Genomic DNA, 18,078 nt, shown 5'->3' on the forward strand with positions numbered 1-18,078 from the left:
TAGAACGTCGACTAGGACTGAAAGCATGATAGACAAATAAGTCAAAGGAGCCCTAGGGAGAATTTCATGGTAGAAATAGGTTTGTGCAAAGAGAGAGAGAGAGAGAGAGAGAGAGAGAGAGAGAGAGAGAGAGAGAGAAAGAAAGAAAGAAAGAAAGAAAGAAAGAAAGAAAGAAATTTAGTCAACAAATGTGGATCAATATGTCTTTTATTTGTTAGGTCCCATGACATGAAAAATGGCGGCGAACACATTCATTCCGTTCACACTCCTGGGCAGTCTTCTCCTCGACCTGTTATCAATCAGCGGGTGGTCAATAAGCAGACTGCGCCAGGGTTTATTGGACCACAACTACCCCCTCACATGATTAAGGTACTTCTCTCTTCTGAAGCCAACGGCATAAAGGTAGCAAGTTAGGCAGCAAGGGTTTACTGAAATCTTGTAGCTCTAAAAGTTATTGTAACTGCTCTGTGCCTCTTGTTGCAATGCAGGTGAAACACCTGGAAAGTAAATGTTGCAACATTTACAGAAATTTTGCTCTCAAACAAGTACAGTCGTACCTCGGCTCCCAAAGGCCTTGGGAGTCAAAGTTCCGGCTCCTGAACGATCGAGAACCGGAAGTGAGTGTTCTGGTTTTCGAACGTTCTTTTGGAAGCCGAACATCCTGCAGCAACTCAGAAGCCGCACTTTGAAAGTCGAACAAACTTCCAGAACGGATTCTGTTCGACTTCCGAGGTACGACTCTAGTGGGAATCTGGGTTTTCGATACAACAAATTATGTACATTTGTTGCTCTAATGCGGGGGTAGGGGATCTATTTCAGTCTGAGGGCTGCACTCCTTTCTGGGCAGCCTTCCAAGGGCCACATACCAGTAGGTGGAGCCAGATATGAAAGTGGGTGGAGCAACAAATATAAATTTTGCCTTTCTGCTGTAAGCTAGTGTCTACATAGGCTTCGCTTTCTCAGAGGATTTCTTTTTCATTCATAGAATTCGAATCATTTGAATGGAACGGCATCCCTGAAAGAAACTCCCAGCGGTTCTGTGGCAATCGCTAGTAACGTCACCCTCACCAGGCCATCTTCGGCTCCTCCGGCCATGTCTATCCCAAACTGGACGATGAACAGGCCTACCACCGCCGCCACTCCCGACCCTTCCAAGAAGCAAAAAATAACCATCAGTATTCACAACAAGCTGTCCGCTCGCCAAAGTGTCTGTCACGCCAGCTGTACCTTGGACAACCCCAGCAAGCCTGCCCCGTCCTCGACCATTTCCAGCCCTGCTGCTGTGCAATCTACCTCAAGCGCACCTGCCGTCTCGGCTCCTAACCAAGTCCCCAAGCAAATGCCTCCGAGCGAACCTTGCTCCAAGTTGGTAGTGAATGGCAAGTCCAAGCTGAACCCCAGCACGTTGGTCCCTTACGGGGCAGAATCTTCTGAAGACTCCGACGAGGAGTCCAAAGGACTGGTGAAAGAGAACGGCCACGCTGCGCCTCTCAACGGCATTCTAGCTGAAAATGCAGCCAGCGCATTGGAGGGCTCTTGTTTGTCGTGTCACAACGCCGAGAAGGAGGCTCCGCAGCACGAAGCGCAGAAAAACATTGCCGTTCTTGTTTCCATTAGTATAAATGATACCCCTAAACAAAACGGACAGATATGCAACGATTCCACTAGCCAAGCAAAGCCTGCTAAATCAGCCGAAAACCCCTTCTCCAAAGCAAATGGGTTGCCTGGGAAAGTGAGTATTTTTCCGCTCCAGCTTCTGCGGCTCAGTGCAGGTGTGATGCCAGCTCCCTTCAAACCATGGCCTGCAAAGTCTGTGGTCTAGGGTTTGGTCTTGAAGTCCCATGATGCAACAGTGTTGTTGGAGCTAGGAGGGTCTGAGTATAGTTGGGGCCTGGATGAGAGATTGCCTGGGAATCCTGTGCACACAGCTTTGTGTTCTATGGAAGGAAGGCTGGATACAAATAAACTTGAAGCTGTTGATAGCAAGACCCATGCTCCTTTTCCTTCTGCACTGTGGCATGAATTCTTTCTCCCCTCTCCCTTTGTAGATCTTACCTGTGCTTCGGCATCCCATGATGCTAACAGTGGCGGCTAGCGCTAATCAGTTTCCCGCTTAACCAGGGTTTGTAAATCCACTTCATATTCCAGCTGGGATGGGAGTCCTGGTGCAACCTTAACCATGGTTGGCGCTGGTGTAGACAACCACGGCTAATCTAGGAAGTGCAGAGGTTATCCATCCTTGCTGGGGAGTGAGCATTTCTGGGGCCACCTCCCAGATTCCAAACCACCATTCCGTCTGCATCGGACTTGTGGCTTATCAGCATGGCTGTGGGGATACCCCACACACCTGCCATTGCATTATGGCAGCTTTCCACAACCTGGTACAACTCCCATCAGACACGGCTAGCGTGGCCAGAGGTCAGGGATGACTGAGTTGTACTCCAAACCATCCCACAAGTGAAGTTATTGATGTAAGCCAATATAGGCAGAGTTGGTTGGGTTGTGTAATTCATCTAGATGTAAATCAAAACATCTGGAGGGATGGCAAAAGCTGGTGTCATTTACTCGTACTGCTCGACTTGGATGAAGACCTTTGCTTCTTATTCAAGGCGTGCCAAAACAGCTTCAGTGAAGTTTGGAGGCACCACATTAGCAACCCCTTAGCAATACCAAGCTCAGCAGACCAGGAATCTAACTCTGTATAAGGCAGCTACTTAAACTCCTTTTGCTTTTTCTAGTTGGTGTCTGTTGAGCATAGTACTTGGTGGGAGCCAGTCTTAGCTAATACGCCTCTTACCCGTGTGAGGAAGGACGGCAATTTGTTTCTCACAAGCACTTAAAGTAATTGTTGTCCCTATTGGTTGATACTGCATGTTAACCTTATTTGTTTTCAATAATAGGGTGTGCCTACAGCTTTGCCCCCAGTCCCTGAAGACAGGATCTTAGACTCTTTCAGATACAATCAACTGAAAACCTCATCGGGGGAAATAAGGTAAAACACATGTGCTTTTTCCAATACGCTTTCCTTCAGACGCGTGTGTTTTCACACAGTATATTGCTGATGCCTAGTTCTGTAGGATCTGCAGCCATTTGTTTGGAAATAAGTGCAGGGTTTGTGGAAATCAGAGCTTAATCTTTGGGCTGTGCCTTCTCTTCAACAACATCTGGTGTTGTGCACCTTATGCTAATATACTCCAGAAAGTAGTTCTATATAATTGTCCTGAAAACGGTCTAAACATGATCTCTCTTGAGATTTCTAAAGCTTGGGCAACATTGAGCATTTAAAACAGGGATGGGGACCTTTGTCTTTCCAGATGTTGATGGACTCCAACTCTTATCAGGCGCAGCCGATAATGGGCACTGCAGTCCAGCAACATCTGGAAGTCCATATTCCTGATGTAAATTAGTGACCCAAAGACTTCGTTTAAAGACAGAGTGTATTCCGTGGCTAAATAGAATTGTAAGAGCTATGGTAGAACAAATTTTTTCTTGATTGTGGCAAGCTATCATCTTTCATTCCCTTAAAAGAACACAAGACTTTGGATCATTTATAACTTGTGGGATTTAATGTTCTATCAACAGTGGTGCTCCAAGGCAGATTTCTGAAAATTCTGCTTCAGTGTAAGATTGGCCCAGTCAATTAGCGCATCACAGTAAACTTATTGGGGGGGGTGGGGAGTTAAATGCAGAGTTGATTGGTTTTTCCAAAACAGCATTGTAACAATATGTAGTGCAAACATGAATAATAAAGGAAAATGAAAACATAGAAGCAAAGCATGTAAGTTCATAATATCATCAGAAAATTAGACCTGAACCATAGTTAATAGTTTACCATGATTGCCCCTTTCTGGTTTGTTTTGAGGCTTCCATTTGTGCTGTAAGAAAACAACCCAACCCCCTGGGTTAACATAATGTCCAAAGCAGGGATTGTGTTTGTTCCACTCCCAATAAATGATGATCAGTAAGCCAAGGGAGGGGGGGAATATTTGCTACGTATTGTGGTTTGTTGAGGCAAAATAAAGCTTGATCCCTGGTTTAGACATAACACTAAGGTAGGGATCTCAGTTAGACATTACCTGTGGTTTACTGTGACACGTGAATGAAGTTACTGTGTCCACGCAATAACGGAGTTTCTAAAACCATCTTGGTACATGTACTTTATATTGTGACTTTTATTCTGCTTTGAGAGAAGTGTTTTCCAGAAGCTGAAAAAAGTGTGAAGGTGTATGTAATGTTTGCTGTATATTTGTTTTTCTGGTCAGTGGCATCTCTCTCTTTCTCATGTGCAGCAGTAGTGGAACAGAAAAAACAGACAGCCCTTCTGAAGAAGGAGCCAGTACTCTTCCCAACAACATCCAGACTCATTTGGCCCCTTCAGACCCTGAAATCACCTCTACGACGGAAGACCCCTGTGAAAGGACTGTTGCCGAAACAGAGAGCACGCCTCTTGAGAGTGATGGGCAGCACGACCCTAAATCCAGTTCGTTGGGAGCAGAGGAAGACTTCCCTAGGGAAGGTGATGTGGAGGACCATCCTGAAAAGATGAAGGGACCAAAAGAAGGGAAAGCAGCTTGGGAAAAGAGCCCTGAGCCTGTCAGGGGAGCAGCAGAAAAGGGGGTGCGTAGCCCCCTCCTTACAAGGTCCGACGGTGAATGTAGTTCTCCAAAGCTTGCCACTGTAAACGTGGCAGAAAAATGCCAAGAAACACAAGACAGTGCGGAACGCTACGAGGATGTCCCGCCTCCTGATGAACCTTCCGTTACAAGGCTGGACCCCGTTGGAGGAAGCCAGTGTTCGAAGGACGACGGCAGATTGGGAGAGAGCAGCAGCAAACAGTTCATAGGAAATACAGAAAGGCAAGAGTTGAAATCCCATTCGCCCCTTAAGGAAAAAATATCCACCTCAAAAAAAATAGACAAAGAGCACTACCGTTCCAAAAGGAAGCGCTCTGAAAGCGAGGAGGAGGAGGCAGCAGTGGCCCCCCGGGGCCAGCCAGAAGGGCACTACCCCAAGAAGTGGTGCTCCTACAGCAGGGAGAGAGCCAAACAGGAGCACTACCGGCGAGAATACTACAATGCAAACTATTACAGATTCCCAGGCAGCCCTGATCCTGAGAGGGGCATGGGGAAATATCCCTCTTACAGATCTCGCAGCAGAGGCAAAACGGACCCTGAACGGAGCAGGCATTGCTACGGGAAAGGGGAGCAGTCGTGGAGCAAGGAGCGGTATTACCAAGATGGCCCGAGGAGATGGGAGAGCTGCAGGCCTTACAGCTACTACTATTCTTCCCACGGCCCCAGGTACAATCAAGATAGGAAATTCACTCACTGCGAGAGAGACTATAGCAAATCAAGTCATGTTTACAGTAGCCCGTATAAGTACGATCATTATAAAAGCAGGTGGACTCACGACCAGGAAAGGAAGAGGAGGTGCCAGAGCCCCGAGGGGAGCAAGACCCCCCCGGAAAAGAGGCATAGGAAGCTCTCGCAGAGTGAGTCTCTTGAGGAACAAAGAGGGCGGAAGCACAAGAAGTCGAAGAAGAAGAAGAAGTTGAAAAGCAAACACAGAGAGAGAGATTCCAGGTTAGTGCAAAGTTGGTGGGGGAGGGGGAGCCAAAGGCAGAAGCCCAGGGCTATTCCCAAATAAGTTCTACTTGGAGTTCACCAGCTGAAATTAATGACCCGCCGTTAGCCATGTCTGCTAATTTCTGCGGGTCTACTCCTTTATTTTAGAGCATTTGTAATCCTCTTCAGCTAAGAAGGCTCCTAGTGTGGCTTACCTAGCAAGACAGTCCCTCCCCACAGGTTTGCAATCTGGAAAGCACACAAGAGAGGGGGTGGAATCAAACTCAGGCACCAATTCTTAAGCAGTTCTTACAATGACCGGCTGGCACATTCCAATGGTAGGAGGTGCTGAGCTTCCCTGTCTGTCCCACGGAGGCAGTCTAATGGAATGGCTGCTTCCCCGTGCCTATTGTCAGGGGGGAGGCCTAAGGGAGATAGAGTCTTACTCTTAAGCGTTGGGTACACACCCAACTTTTGTGAAGCTTTATGGTCTTCCCCTGACAGTTGCTTATGACCCTGGAATGGGAACTGACTTGCCGCTTCTCGAACTAGCTGGTACCTGTGCAATGTGGTGGTTTCTGCAGTGCACCGGCTTTTATTTTTTAATTATTTTTAATTCTACTGTTTTTCACTTGGAAGGGGCCATAGCTTCCTTTGCACGTTCAATCCCCAACAACTCCAGTTGAAATGGGTCAGGAAGTGCCAGTTATGGGAAATAGCTTTCTCTCTCTCACTCTCTGCCTGTAATCCCAAAGAAGCAGTTCTGGTCAGTGTATAGAATACTGAGCTAGATGGAGCCAGCGGTACAACTTCGTTGGTGTATGGAAGCGCCCTATGTTTCATTCATAAACACTTTCTGTTTAAAATCCACTAATAAAATAAACGAAGCTAATCTCAGGTCCAAAATGTATTAGCAGATCAGCTGCCCAAGGCAGGTTTGAAGAGGAAAAGCTTAAGCTGGTTGTGGCACAAAAGCAAGAAGGGGACCTTTTGTTCTTCTCATTGGGTGGGTGGGGGGGGCACACTAAGCTCTAGGGCCACAGCAGGAAAGGTCCTGCTTCTTGAAATGGAATCCTTTAGCAGACCTTAAATTGCGGTGTGGGAAGAGGGTTGATTTAGTGCAGTATGCTCCCTGCCCCGCATGAGAAGGCAGTGTGTGACCCACGGGTTCCATGTTGAAGTACTCTTGCAACCCACTTGGTATGAAAAGCTGGGCCGCCCTGATTTATTGCCTTATTAATTAGGAAAGTGACCAGAACTTTGTGGTGCTAGTGAATTACACTGAGGATCGAGTAGGAAGTTTCACGTAAGCCATTACTTATTTACTTAATAAACAACTCTTCATCTGAAGATCACAGGGTGGTTTACAACATAAGAACACAAAGCGCATAACATAATAACAACAAGAAACCCCCAGTGGAATAACTTTGGTGACCTTGGGCTTGACAGTTATTTCTCAACCCCAGTCCCCCAACTGGAAAATGGGAATAATCATACTCTTCTTCCTCAGGGTGGGAGAACAAAAGCAATAAAGATAATATAGCGTGTCTTTGATCCCAAGGCAGCAAACAACAAGCAGGTCATGTTACTCATAGCAGACTGAGCTGTGTGTGAGCTGTGACCATGAGCCTCTCATGGAGGGAATGCCCTCTCCTCTAGGTGAACAGCAGCAAAGGAAGCTGCCTTATCCCCAGTCAGACCATTGGTTCATCTAGCTCAGTATCATCACAACTGGGTGACAATAGCTCCTCAGAGTTTCAGACAAGGGTCTCTCTGTGCCCAGCCTTGAGGTGTCAGGGATGGAAGCTGGGACCTTCTGCATTCAAAGCAGTGCCCTACCACTGAGTCATGGCCCTCCCCTAAGTTTCCTTGCCCATCCACTAACTTGGATGTCTTTAAAGGAGGATTAGACTACTTGGTGGACCACTGGTTATCTTGCATTCTTAAGGTTGGCTCCCTTTCCACATTACCTAATGAAATGTAGGGAGGCTCCAAACCCAGTCAAAACCAGCAGAAACTCTGAAATCACTCTGTCATTATGAACTGGGTAGGAATAACGTCTGCGCTCATTTGAACGCGCACACACACACACGCCGGGATAAGTGGGAGGAGTGACCCACTCAGGACAATTTCCTCTTGGCTGAAGAACCTGTTGCCTTCCAGGAGCTTGCATTGCGGATTTTCCTGTTAACTTGCTTCCGCTTCCTTCAGGTACCACCAGGATTCGGACCCGTCTGTATCCAGCTCCGAGGCCGAGACTCACAAGCATAAACATAAGAAGAAAAAGAAGAAGAAGAAGAAACGCACAAAGAAAGAAGAGCGTGCCGAAACGTCAGCTTCTCGTCTTCCCAAGCCAACCGGCTTGGAAACCAAGAATCTCAAAGCATGGGAAATGACTGAGTCTTCTTCTTCAGAGGCATATAGGAAACAGGGCAAGGGCCCCCAGGATGGAGAGACTGTTTGCCAGAAAACCAAGAGCTTAGAAGGTAGCAACAGAGAGAGCTGCTGCCCACCTACAGAGCGTAACGTAGGTAAGTGGAGGGGGATTTCCAAGTGGTGTCTGTAGAGCAGCCTTCGCCTTAATGGGGAGCTTCCAGTGGTTTTGGACAAGCACCCCCAGTGGGGTGGCTGGAGCTGATGAGAGTAGCCACCCAGAATCCCTGGGGGATCCCCACGCTGGCAGAAGTTGCTGCAAAGCAGCTCTCCCTCCCACTCCCGGGCAACCTCTGGAGTCCTCTTACTTTGTTTTATTACATTTCTATCTCATATCCTCTCAAAGGAGCTCAAGACACGGCATGCACTGTTCCCCTTCCATTTTATCCTTATGAGGATCTGTGTGAAGGTAGGTCAGGCAGAGCTTTCCACTTGGAAATGGCCCTCCCTAGTCCAGCCTTATAGCCATTATATCACACTGTCTGTGAGATAACCTCTAGCAGGCATTCCCATCCATAAGACTTAGTGGTCCTCCCTTTCGCTTTCATAAACCTGGACAATTCATGACAGCAGTTTGGGAACCCAGAATCATGCTAAGGCTGCTTTGTCTGTGCTGCCTCAGAGCTCCCAGGCCAACCATAGGACTGTCCCAACATGTCAACAGCTCCCCACCTTCTGTATCCAAATGGAAAATGGCTGCGTTCCTGACAAATGATTGCATCAAGGTGCTGTTTAACCCGAGATTCAGTCAACAGTGCATGTTTCATTATGCTGCTAATAGCTTGATGTAATCCTAAGCTTCCTCAGGGGCTTCAAAATATCATAGGAACATAGAAAGTTGCTTTATACTGAGTCAGATTCAGTATTGTCCACACTGTCTGGCAGCGCCTGTCCCTGGCTTCAGACTTGAGTCTTTTGCCAGCCAGGAACTGACCCTGGAACCTTCTGCATCCAAAGCAGATGCTGAACCACTGAGTTTGGTTAGCATGGTTTATTAGGGATCGCTTATAAAACCTGCAAAGTTTCCTAGGTGCTGTACAAAGAGTTAGAAAACGAAACAGTTCCTGTCCCCAAGCTTGCAGGCCAATGATTATGTCATAAAAAGAGGGAAGGAATGGGAAAACCAGCAAACTCTGGTACTAATATAATTGTTCCTATGACCAGCTTGAACGGAGACATTTCAGGGAGGGGTGGAGCCAAACGGCAGCTGGTCTCTTAGCCAGACTGATGGAGAGTGATTGATGGAGAGTGATCCCATTTCATTCTCTGCTGCTGAAGGCTCAAGGAAAGCAGGAAACAATTTGAGGATTATTCAGTGCTGTAATTGTCAGTGATGCAGTTGTTACAGCTTGTGTGACACAGCCGCACAATTGTGCTGTGCCATTAAGGAACTAGATAAAAGCTCATCTCAGATCTAGGCATCCAATAATAACCTGGTTCTCTTCTCTTCTTTCAGATCCAGAGTGTCTGCTGGAAGCCATCCCTCCACAGCTCGCAGTATATTTATAAACCGAAAAGCGATTAACTCTTTAATTCATAATTGGTGCTTCAGAAATACTGTACAGAATTTTACCATTGAAAGAAACCCTTTTTTTTTAGTTTTTACCTTGAGACTTTTTTTTAAATTACCTGCAATCCAAAAAAAGAAAAAGAAACAAAAAAAATGGATGGAAACTTTCTACAACTGCTGAACATCATAAAATATACCCTGTAAATGTCACAGTAATTAATGCCCTGGAATAGAACATCTCAAATGCTGCTTAGTTACAGACTCAGGTTGATTGTGTTATTCATGTGATGTTGCTCCAATTCTACACACCTGGTGCAAAGGGGCGAGGAAACCACAGAATTATCAAGCTGCAACTGATAGTCTCTTATTTAATTTAAAGACTTATTTAAAAATTTCACATACAACTAGAATTTTTGCAAGAGCTTCATCTGTTTTTTCTGTGATGTCTGCTACTAGAAACTCGATCCATTCCCTCCCACCCCGTCGGATTCCAGTCTTGGACTATGTGAAACGTGCCGTTCGGACTCTTTACCAGTTTTTGAATGTATCTTGGAACATGTCTGAAGACCCCTTGCCTGCTGCGGCCACTCCCATGGATAGGGCTGTCTCTCTGGGCCCTGCAATGTCGCCAACCACCTGCCAGCTGGCCATTTTCAGGGTGTTTGAATGGCCAGGCTTGTCGTCTCACCCATGAACTTGTGAAGGCTGGTGCAGGGATGTCTCCGGCAGATGTCTGCCCCCCTCTCCTTCTGTCTCTCCCACTACACTCTCTCTTGCTGCGTTTCAGTTTTCCTCCACTGAAGGCTTCTGCCGTTGGCTCTTGTTCACTCTGTGGGGCTTCCTCTTTCCTGTTCTGTGCACTTTCTCTCTCTCTCCTTCCCCTACTCTCCCCCCGCCCCATGTTTAGCTTCTATTCCCCTTGTCTCCTGTCTCTTTGCCTCTCCGCCTCTCCTTGATTCCACTCTTGCAGCTGCCTGTCCCGGGCATCTGTTCCATGGCTCTTTCAGGCGCCCACAGATGACGGCAGTGGCGGCAGCGGGTCCCCCTGCATCGTTCCGACAACGGCCAGCAGGAGCCATCCTCATACATCCACTATGTTTTTGTGTTTTACTATAGCGTTGCTTGTCTTGACGGGGTCTCAGTTGTCTGGTCCTTGTCCCTTCAAAAGTTTCTAGTTACAGACACATTCATACTGTGATTTAATTTTTTTATGATGAATTGCTATCAAACTGTGATACACTTAATTCACTGGTCCTGCATCAGGAGACGGAGTGGGGAAAACTGTATTAAATACAGTTCATCTGAATAATCTGTCTGGTTTATACAAGCTGTGTTGTTCAGAGATGTCTAAAGTTTGATCTTTTGTTTTTTTAAAGATAAAGCACTTGCCCCACTTGTAAATATATGGCATGTAAAATTTATATAGTATATAAATACAACAAGTCAAAACAATGTTGCTCAATGTACACTGGTTTCCATCTAGTGTTGTAGTGTTATGTTTTCATTTTGTTCTACACCAATGACTTCTAACGAAGTTTATATTCTTGATGCTCTCTGCTCAGGCTGTCTGCTCATGGTGGTATTTGTATATCCCCAGCTAAGGGTGACTCGTTTAATGTAATAACTACTCACTTACTGTATAGTGTGTGTGTGTCCTCTGGTTAAGTGATACAGGAGCTGTATATTTTATTCACGAAATCGCACTCTGGTTGATGCCCCATTGCTGCAGTTGCAGAGAGCTAGCATCCTGGCTGCTACAGGATCAAGTTTTCGAAGCGTATGTTCTTGAACTACCTCTTCACCATCCTTGCCCACTGGCTGTCTGGGGCTAATGAGAGTTTTGGCCCCTCCAGTTGTTGGACTACAGGTTTCCCACCCCTGTTTTAAAATAACCCTTTAAGTGCAGAGCTGAAAACGTGGATGCCGTCAAGATATGCCAAAGGAGTTGGGAGTAAAAAAGATTGTTGATGTGTTTCAACCCTCAGATGAGACATCACTGCTGAAAAAGAGGGTTGGGGTATATTGTCTGACAGGGTGTACGTCTGATTTTAAGTACAATTACCAGTGTCATGCCTATGTCTGCGTGCTCGGATGTAAGATTGCCAACAGTGTGTCTACGCAAGTGACAACCTGTATTTATCAAGGGACCACAAGGGACACACTTGACAACAAAATGCCTCTGGGTCCAGGTGCTTGGAGTGTGTGTATGTTATAGAAAAGCAGCACTTGGAACTCAAACTTTTATTTTTGAGCATGAAGTTCCCTCTGCAATGTATTTTGTTAACTAAATACTTGCAGTGGATTTAAAACAGTCATACAAGATTACCATAGATATTTGTATAACAGTTTATAGATACAGAATAGTCCATGCAAATTCATTGGCATACGAGAGTAACAAACCTTCAAAATCAATAATACACAGATGTACAGTATATACATTTAACTGTCAATAAGAAACATTCTTCAAGAAAATATAGAAAGAAAAGGTGGCTACAGGTTAGTTTGCAGCATGTGGTCTCTAATGGCCTGTGCAGATGTAACACTGGTTCCTTGCATGCCAACAGCCAGCACACTTTCTCCCCCTCAACCAGAGCAGCATCAGTGTTAATGGAATGCTAAGATTTCCACTCTCACAGAGGAAATTGTGGGCAGAGGAGAGAGAGTGCTTATTGCTTCTGCGGATGCATCTTGATTTTGCAAGCAATGGTCAGTAAGAGAGTATTACATCTGCACTGGATCCAAGAGACCTTTCTTCCAGCAAGCATATCTAGAAAGATATGTACTACATTTTTTAAAAAATAGGCATTTTTAATACGAAGCACTGTAAATGCTGCTCACTTTATAAAGTACTGCACACTTCAACACATCCAAAACCTTAAGTGACAGAGCAAAGCAAAATTCTCTCTTCCATCCCACCCACCCACCCACCGCCAACCTCCCTCAGGTTAGGTTCAGCACCTGTCAGGCCAGCTGAACTTAAAGTGCTTTTTAAAACTTACCCCTTCAAAAACCAGAGTCCTCAAGGCTTGAAAAGTAGCACTGGGCAAAAGGGAACAGCATTAAGCTTAACACTCTGTTCTCGTGGGTCTGGTTTGCATGACTATGGCTTAGGGGGGACCAGGCAAACATGCTGACTCCTGAGGGGAAGGAAGCCTGCCTTCGCCTTGTGCCACGCTGGTCCCTGTGGCTGAGCATGTCTTCTGAACCTGCCTCATGGTTAAGCTCCTTAACTACAAACAATAAGGGGGGGGGGATGCTACAGCTCATGATTAAGGAGAAGAGTGCATAACCATGACATAACACAATAAGAGAATGGTGGGGAAAATCTTATTACTTCATGGAACAAGGTCAGGGAATGTGAACAGGACAGAAGTGGAGACAACTTCCTGAATAACACCCACAGAAGTACCCAATGCCATTTGCCTCCACTGCTTTCAGCCTCTGCGATTCTCGCTGCTTTCAAAAGCTACAATTCTCTAAGACCAAGAGTTTGGTTGAAGAAGAGGTTTATTTTGTATTTTCAAAAAGGTAGTACCTCAACAAAAGCCAAAAGCTTTCACAAGCCACTCCTGCAAATTAGCTTGTTTCTTTACTGGCCTCTGGAGGTTTTGGCTCAAATTCAATCCCTACTAATACTGTTCCGTACACACATCTGCAGCCATTCTGTAGCTGGAGAAAGGATGCTGCGCTGCACTTTAGCAGGATGCTTATAGAGCATCATGGTTACTCGGTTTACACGTTCTTTGCTGACAGAGGACTCTTAATCAGACAAAAATAAACCAGGGAAGAATCACCGGCATTGCCAACCCATTTAAATTCAATCCCCTAAATGCACGTGCTAGAAAAAGCAGGGCTGTGGAAAGCCAACAGGGATCGGAGCGCATGATTTTTAAAAGGTCGAAAATGTTACAGTGATGTTTGCAGAACTTCTGGGGTGATCTAGGGAAATTGGACCTAAATGAAATACTGGGCAAATTGATCAGGCCCTTCTAGCATCAGTCTGCACTAGATCTGCCCAGTAAAAACTAGGATCTGGAGGCAAGAGTATTTCCTCAGAAAAGGAAGGAGCACCTGATAGGTCTGGTCAGAGGAACCCTACATCCAGTCTGCTAAGAACAAAGAATTCCCTCGAGAAGGTGATAAAGAGAAAAGACAAGAGAAGCAAAAGAAGGTTCACCCAAGCCATAGAATGGCAAACCACACTGGCCCTCCTACAAATATTTTTTCAGGATTATAAAGAGATGGCAAACAACTGAAAGATATTCATTATCTGGGAAGGAAAAACCCTAGAATTAACTTAGACCTATGTTTAACAAAGAAGAAGAAGAAAAGGGATCTTCAGAAGCAGATCTTTGTGAATATTACTAGGTTGTTTTTTACAGATGGTACAGAGCAATCAAAATTTTCTTAGTTTGCTAGAACAAAACTTGCTAGGAGGCCATTAAACTACTCTGGATAAGAAATCACATGATGGAAGTAGCTGCACCATTACAGTATTGCAAAAACAGCAGGATGCTTGGGATAAATAATCTCTACCCTCAGATATCTTTTGGTATCTGCATACTTAGACCTATGAATTAGTTCTCTCTCTTTAGTGTGCCGGGGCATTCTGGGGTACCTTGAATGATGGTCAGGGGTGCCATGGGCAACACTGGCCTGTCCTTTCCTTCCCTCCCTCCTCTGGTGCCCTCTCACGTCTCTGCCTCCCAAAGGCTTGCACAGCTATTTGTTGCGCATCCCTGGCTATAAGCTCCCCAGGTGAACAGTGCCTCTGAGAGGCACCTCTCTTTGGGCCCGGGATGAGGGGAGCTCAGAGACCAGCAATGGTAGCAGCGGCTGCCCAGAGGACTCCCAAGTAGAGGAGACAGGAGAGGAGGCTGAGGGAACACTCCACAAGGGAGGGTGTTCGAAAAAGGGTGAGAGGCCGCCAGCTCTGCAGGTGAGGGGTGACATAACTGGCCTCCTGAGCCCCACGGATGTCGCACAAAAAATGTAGTTGGTCAAGGGAGCCGTGGACTCAAAAGGTTGAAAACCTTTGAAATAAGGCATCCTTTAAATATCTGGTAAAGAAACTCAAGAAGTTTGAGGAACAGAATTGAGGCAGGTTACACAATCTGAAAGATTAGCCTTGGAAGAACTCAAAAGACTTATCCAAAGTATGCTGGATAACAGCAGAAGTAAAGACTCGGATATGTTCAGGAATGGGAAAAGGTCTTTGGAACAAATCTGCCTAAGGAGATTTGGAACAAAATTAGTATTTACAATCTCTCGGTAAAGGATAAAAAAAAATTGCGCAATCTCCCCAAAGAATTTCCCAAAGATACAAAAGCCTTCCAGTAATCTGTCCAAAATGCAGGCAGAAAAGAATTTTTTCCCATTGTTGGTTAAATCGCCATTCAGCAAATGTTTTTTGGCAAGGTAGGGTACCAATGACTATAACTATATTAAAATTAGACATTTTCATAATTTGCCCTGCCCCCAGGCATTCTACTAACAAATTTGAGGGAATTAATAGATAAAAATAAAACTTCATTTTGAAAGTGATTCCAGTATTTGAAAAATACTGGAAAATTACACCTATATGGAAAGCTGTACCTGCAAATTAGGTAATTTCTTTCACTGGCCTCATGGGCAAGCAAAAAGGTTTGGCCCAATTTCAATCCCTACTCATTCAATTACATCTGCAGCCATGCAAACATTCTTTACCCTTAAGAAGTGTGTTATTTTCCACTTGGACAAGAAGCTCATGGAACACTGCAATTACTCCATTTACACAGTATTTGCAAACAGGGTTGCTAATTAGATGGGTTAGAAATGTCAGTAATTTCAACACATTCACTGAGGGATTACATGTGACAATTTGAAACCAGGGAAGCGTAAAGCCAGACCAGACTATGGATCAGAGTTCTGTAAAATATTTTAAAAATAATAATTGCCTACAATCTTAGGGTGAAATGCCACCTCCAGGTGGTATTGAACTCCAACCTCCCAGCAGTCCCAGCTAACATGGCCGCTGGTCATGATTCTGCAAAGCCACATCTAATTTCAGAGTTCAGCAAACGGAAACATCTAAATAAAAATGTCTTAACTGACCCTATACAAGGCTGCCTCCATTATCTTCTAGAGCCACTGTGCTATTTATATTCAGATTCTCCTATGAGGCTGCAGTGCTGATCCTGTAACACCTTCCCCATCAAGTTTTTATACCTCCCATAATATCTACAGCTCTAACCATAAGAGATGCTGCCACCTGAGAGGACAGCAGTGGCTGCTTGCACAGGCCAATGCTTTCCTCCTATGAATATTGCAGATATTAATTACATACATACAATAAACCAACAGTATCATACAATATACAAACAGTATCTTAAGGCTTTTGCTTTATGCTTACTAAAACAAAAATGCAATCCCTGACTGACAGGTGATTTCAAAGCTCCAAGGTATCACTGCAGACAAATTTCCTATTCCTGTTATTTATTGGTTGTACTTGGAAGTACAATGGAATCAAATCTGAGTCTTCTTATCCTCAAACCACACAGAGTGGTCATTTTGGCATGTCACATTTACCTGTGCTTTAGCACAAATCTTGAACATGCCCCAGGCTAGCAGGACCCACCATCCCCTGTTCTCCTGCACACCCACCAGACGTGTTGATCCTGGCTTATTGTCCTGGTTGGTTAACCAACGTTAAGCCTGAGTTTGCATGTTCAGATGCAACAGGGGACTCTGGTTTAACAGAAACCAGAATCTTCACAGGAAGCTGGCACACAACAGGAGAATGTGAAAAGTGGGGAGGGCTTGGAGCCAGCTTCATAAACTATGGCTTATGAAAACTCGAATGATCAGCTATATGCACACATCTTCATTAAGAAAGATGCAAAGCCCAGCAAGGATTCAGGCAATTCTGCGCACTCTACTAACAGTGGATAACTAATATTTTACACATACACACATATACTCTCTCTTTTTTGGCTTGCTCCCGTTTTTTTTTTTTTTAAATCTTGCTCGATTTTCCTGTGTGGCAATAAATAAAGAACAATTAAAGCTGGTGTTTTTGAATAACTCTGGAGCCCTGCAAACCATTATTAGTACATCCTTACACAAATATAAGATGATGCTGAATGTTACCAGACGGAAAGGAGACCTGGGAAAGGCTTTTCAGGCTAACACTTGGAGAGGCAATGCCACACATCTCGAAAGCATCCAAAAACCAAAGATAAGCTACACGGATACTGCCAAAACGCATGTTTGTAACCTTTTCATCTTCGAGAACTTCATGTTTTCAGTGCACGACCATCTGTTTATGAGAGGGAGGCCTCTTAATCATATAGCTGCCAGGCTTGTGGCGGTTGTTTCTTTTTCAGTGCAACCTTCCTATCTATCCATAAGCTGGAGGATGGGGATTCTAAATGAAAGCACCAGAGACCGGATGTGAGCTGAATCAGGGCTCAAACTCCTTTGCATTGTGAAGGGAAGGGAAGGCTTGAACAAGGAAGAGAAAAATACTTCTGCATACCCAGAAAGAAGAGTAATCTGCTAGCTGTGAATGCTAGATTCAGCAGCGGGTCACAATCCAGAACACGGGCTCCCCAAAACAGGAGAGGGACAGATTACATACCATCACCTCCTGGTTCAATGACACACATTGCCACACACAAAACGGCACATAAGGTTTCCAAATTTTCAGTTCACATAGATCCATGTGCTTGAAACTTCTTCCAGCATCTCATGGAATATTATAAATGGGCAAAGAGAAGGTAGATGCTGCAGGAAAGTGACTACATTTCCAATACAAGTCTTGTTTTCTTGGAACTTTACCTTGGCTTTATAATGTACTAGCAATTTGGCTAAGGCATATCCACAACAGTCCCCTGTTAGTGCTATTTTTTATTAGCAATTCTTCTTTTTCTCGTTGCCAGCATATCATAAAAGGGATCCTTGCTGATACTTGCCCTAAGAGAACAGGAGATGTGAGTTAGTTTTTACATATGCACATTTGCTAGCCACACTGACAAATTTCCAAAGAGATTTGTTTTAGACATCATGGTTTGTGCTAACCATAGTTTAGAACTCAAATCATGTATCCAGACAAACCGTGGTTTAGATTAAAGCTACTTACTTGTCTGCTTTCACGTTCTATCTGCTCACCATATTTATGGTGCAGCAGCCTCCAGAAACAGCTGTAACTAGGGTCTATCAAATCAGGCCTCTCACCAAATCAAAGTGAGCCCAAACCATCATCCACAAAACTATGTAAGGAAATGGTCTCTTATTCTGGCTTTCCAGCCAAACACAAGCCATTGCTGTTTCAGAGGCCAAGCTAAATCATATTTTATTTTGTTTTTATTCTGCTTAATATAAAAAGACATCTCTAAGCTGAAGAATCCCATTTTGAGAATATTACAGTTCCTTGCAAAAGAGAAAAGAGGCTGAGAAAAACTAAAACATGCCTTTTGGGGGCATCATGCTTTCGCTCAGGTCATGTGACTTGCACAGCAGCATGACCCAGTTTTGCTCTGGGACATCTTGTAGGGCACAGTGGCACTATTCATGTAACTACCCCAAAGATAT

The 18,078-nt window shown here is 44.8% G+C and overlaps 2 protein-coding genes across 3 annotated transcripts in view; one reads left to right on the forward strand and one right to left on the reverse strand.

Annotated features, from left to right (window-relative positions):
• Positions 1 to 16,492, forward strand: part of USP42 (ubiquitin specific peptidase 42) — a 43,683-nt gene extending 27,191 nt beyond the window's left edge. Inside the window, exons 12-17 of one of the 2 annotated variants that reach the window (XM_082199620.1) lie at positions 219 to 369; positions 986 to 1,732; positions 2,901 to 2,992; positions 4,293 to 5,582; positions 7,776 to 8,095; positions 9,454 to 16,492. In XM_082199620.1, coding sequence (XP_082055746.1) covers positions 219 to 369; positions 986 to 1,732; positions 2,901 to 2,992; positions 4,293 to 5,582; positions 7,776 to 8,095; positions 9,454 to 9,506 — 2,653 coding nt within the window. In that variant the 3' untranslated portion in view covers positions 9,507 to 16,492. Of the gene's footprint in view, positions 1 to 218; positions 370 to 985; positions 1,733 to 2,900; positions 2,993 to 4,289; positions 5,583 to 7,775; positions 8,096 to 9,453 lie in introns of both variants that reach the window. The other variant, XM_082199619.1, reaches the window with a different exon arrangement.
• The window catches only part of CYTH3 (cytohesin 3), a 74,815-nt gene continuing 68,470 nt past the window's right edge, over positions 11,734 to 18,078 (reverse strand). The window contains exon 13 of the mRNA XM_082199848.1: positions 11,734 to 17,460. Within this exon, the coding sequence (XP_082055974.1) occupies positions 17,388 to 17,460 (73 nt within the window). The 3' untranslated portion in view covers positions 11,734 to 17,387. The remainder of the gene's footprint in view (positions 17,461 to 18,078) is intronic.

Source organism: Podarcis vaucheri (genome assembly GCF_965113315.1).
Source record: "Podarcis vaucheri genome assembly, chromosome: 14".
Classification (NCBI taxonomy): domain Eukaryota; kingdom Metazoa; phylum Chordata; class Lepidosauria; order Squamata; family Lacertidae; genus Podarcis; species Podarcis vaucheri.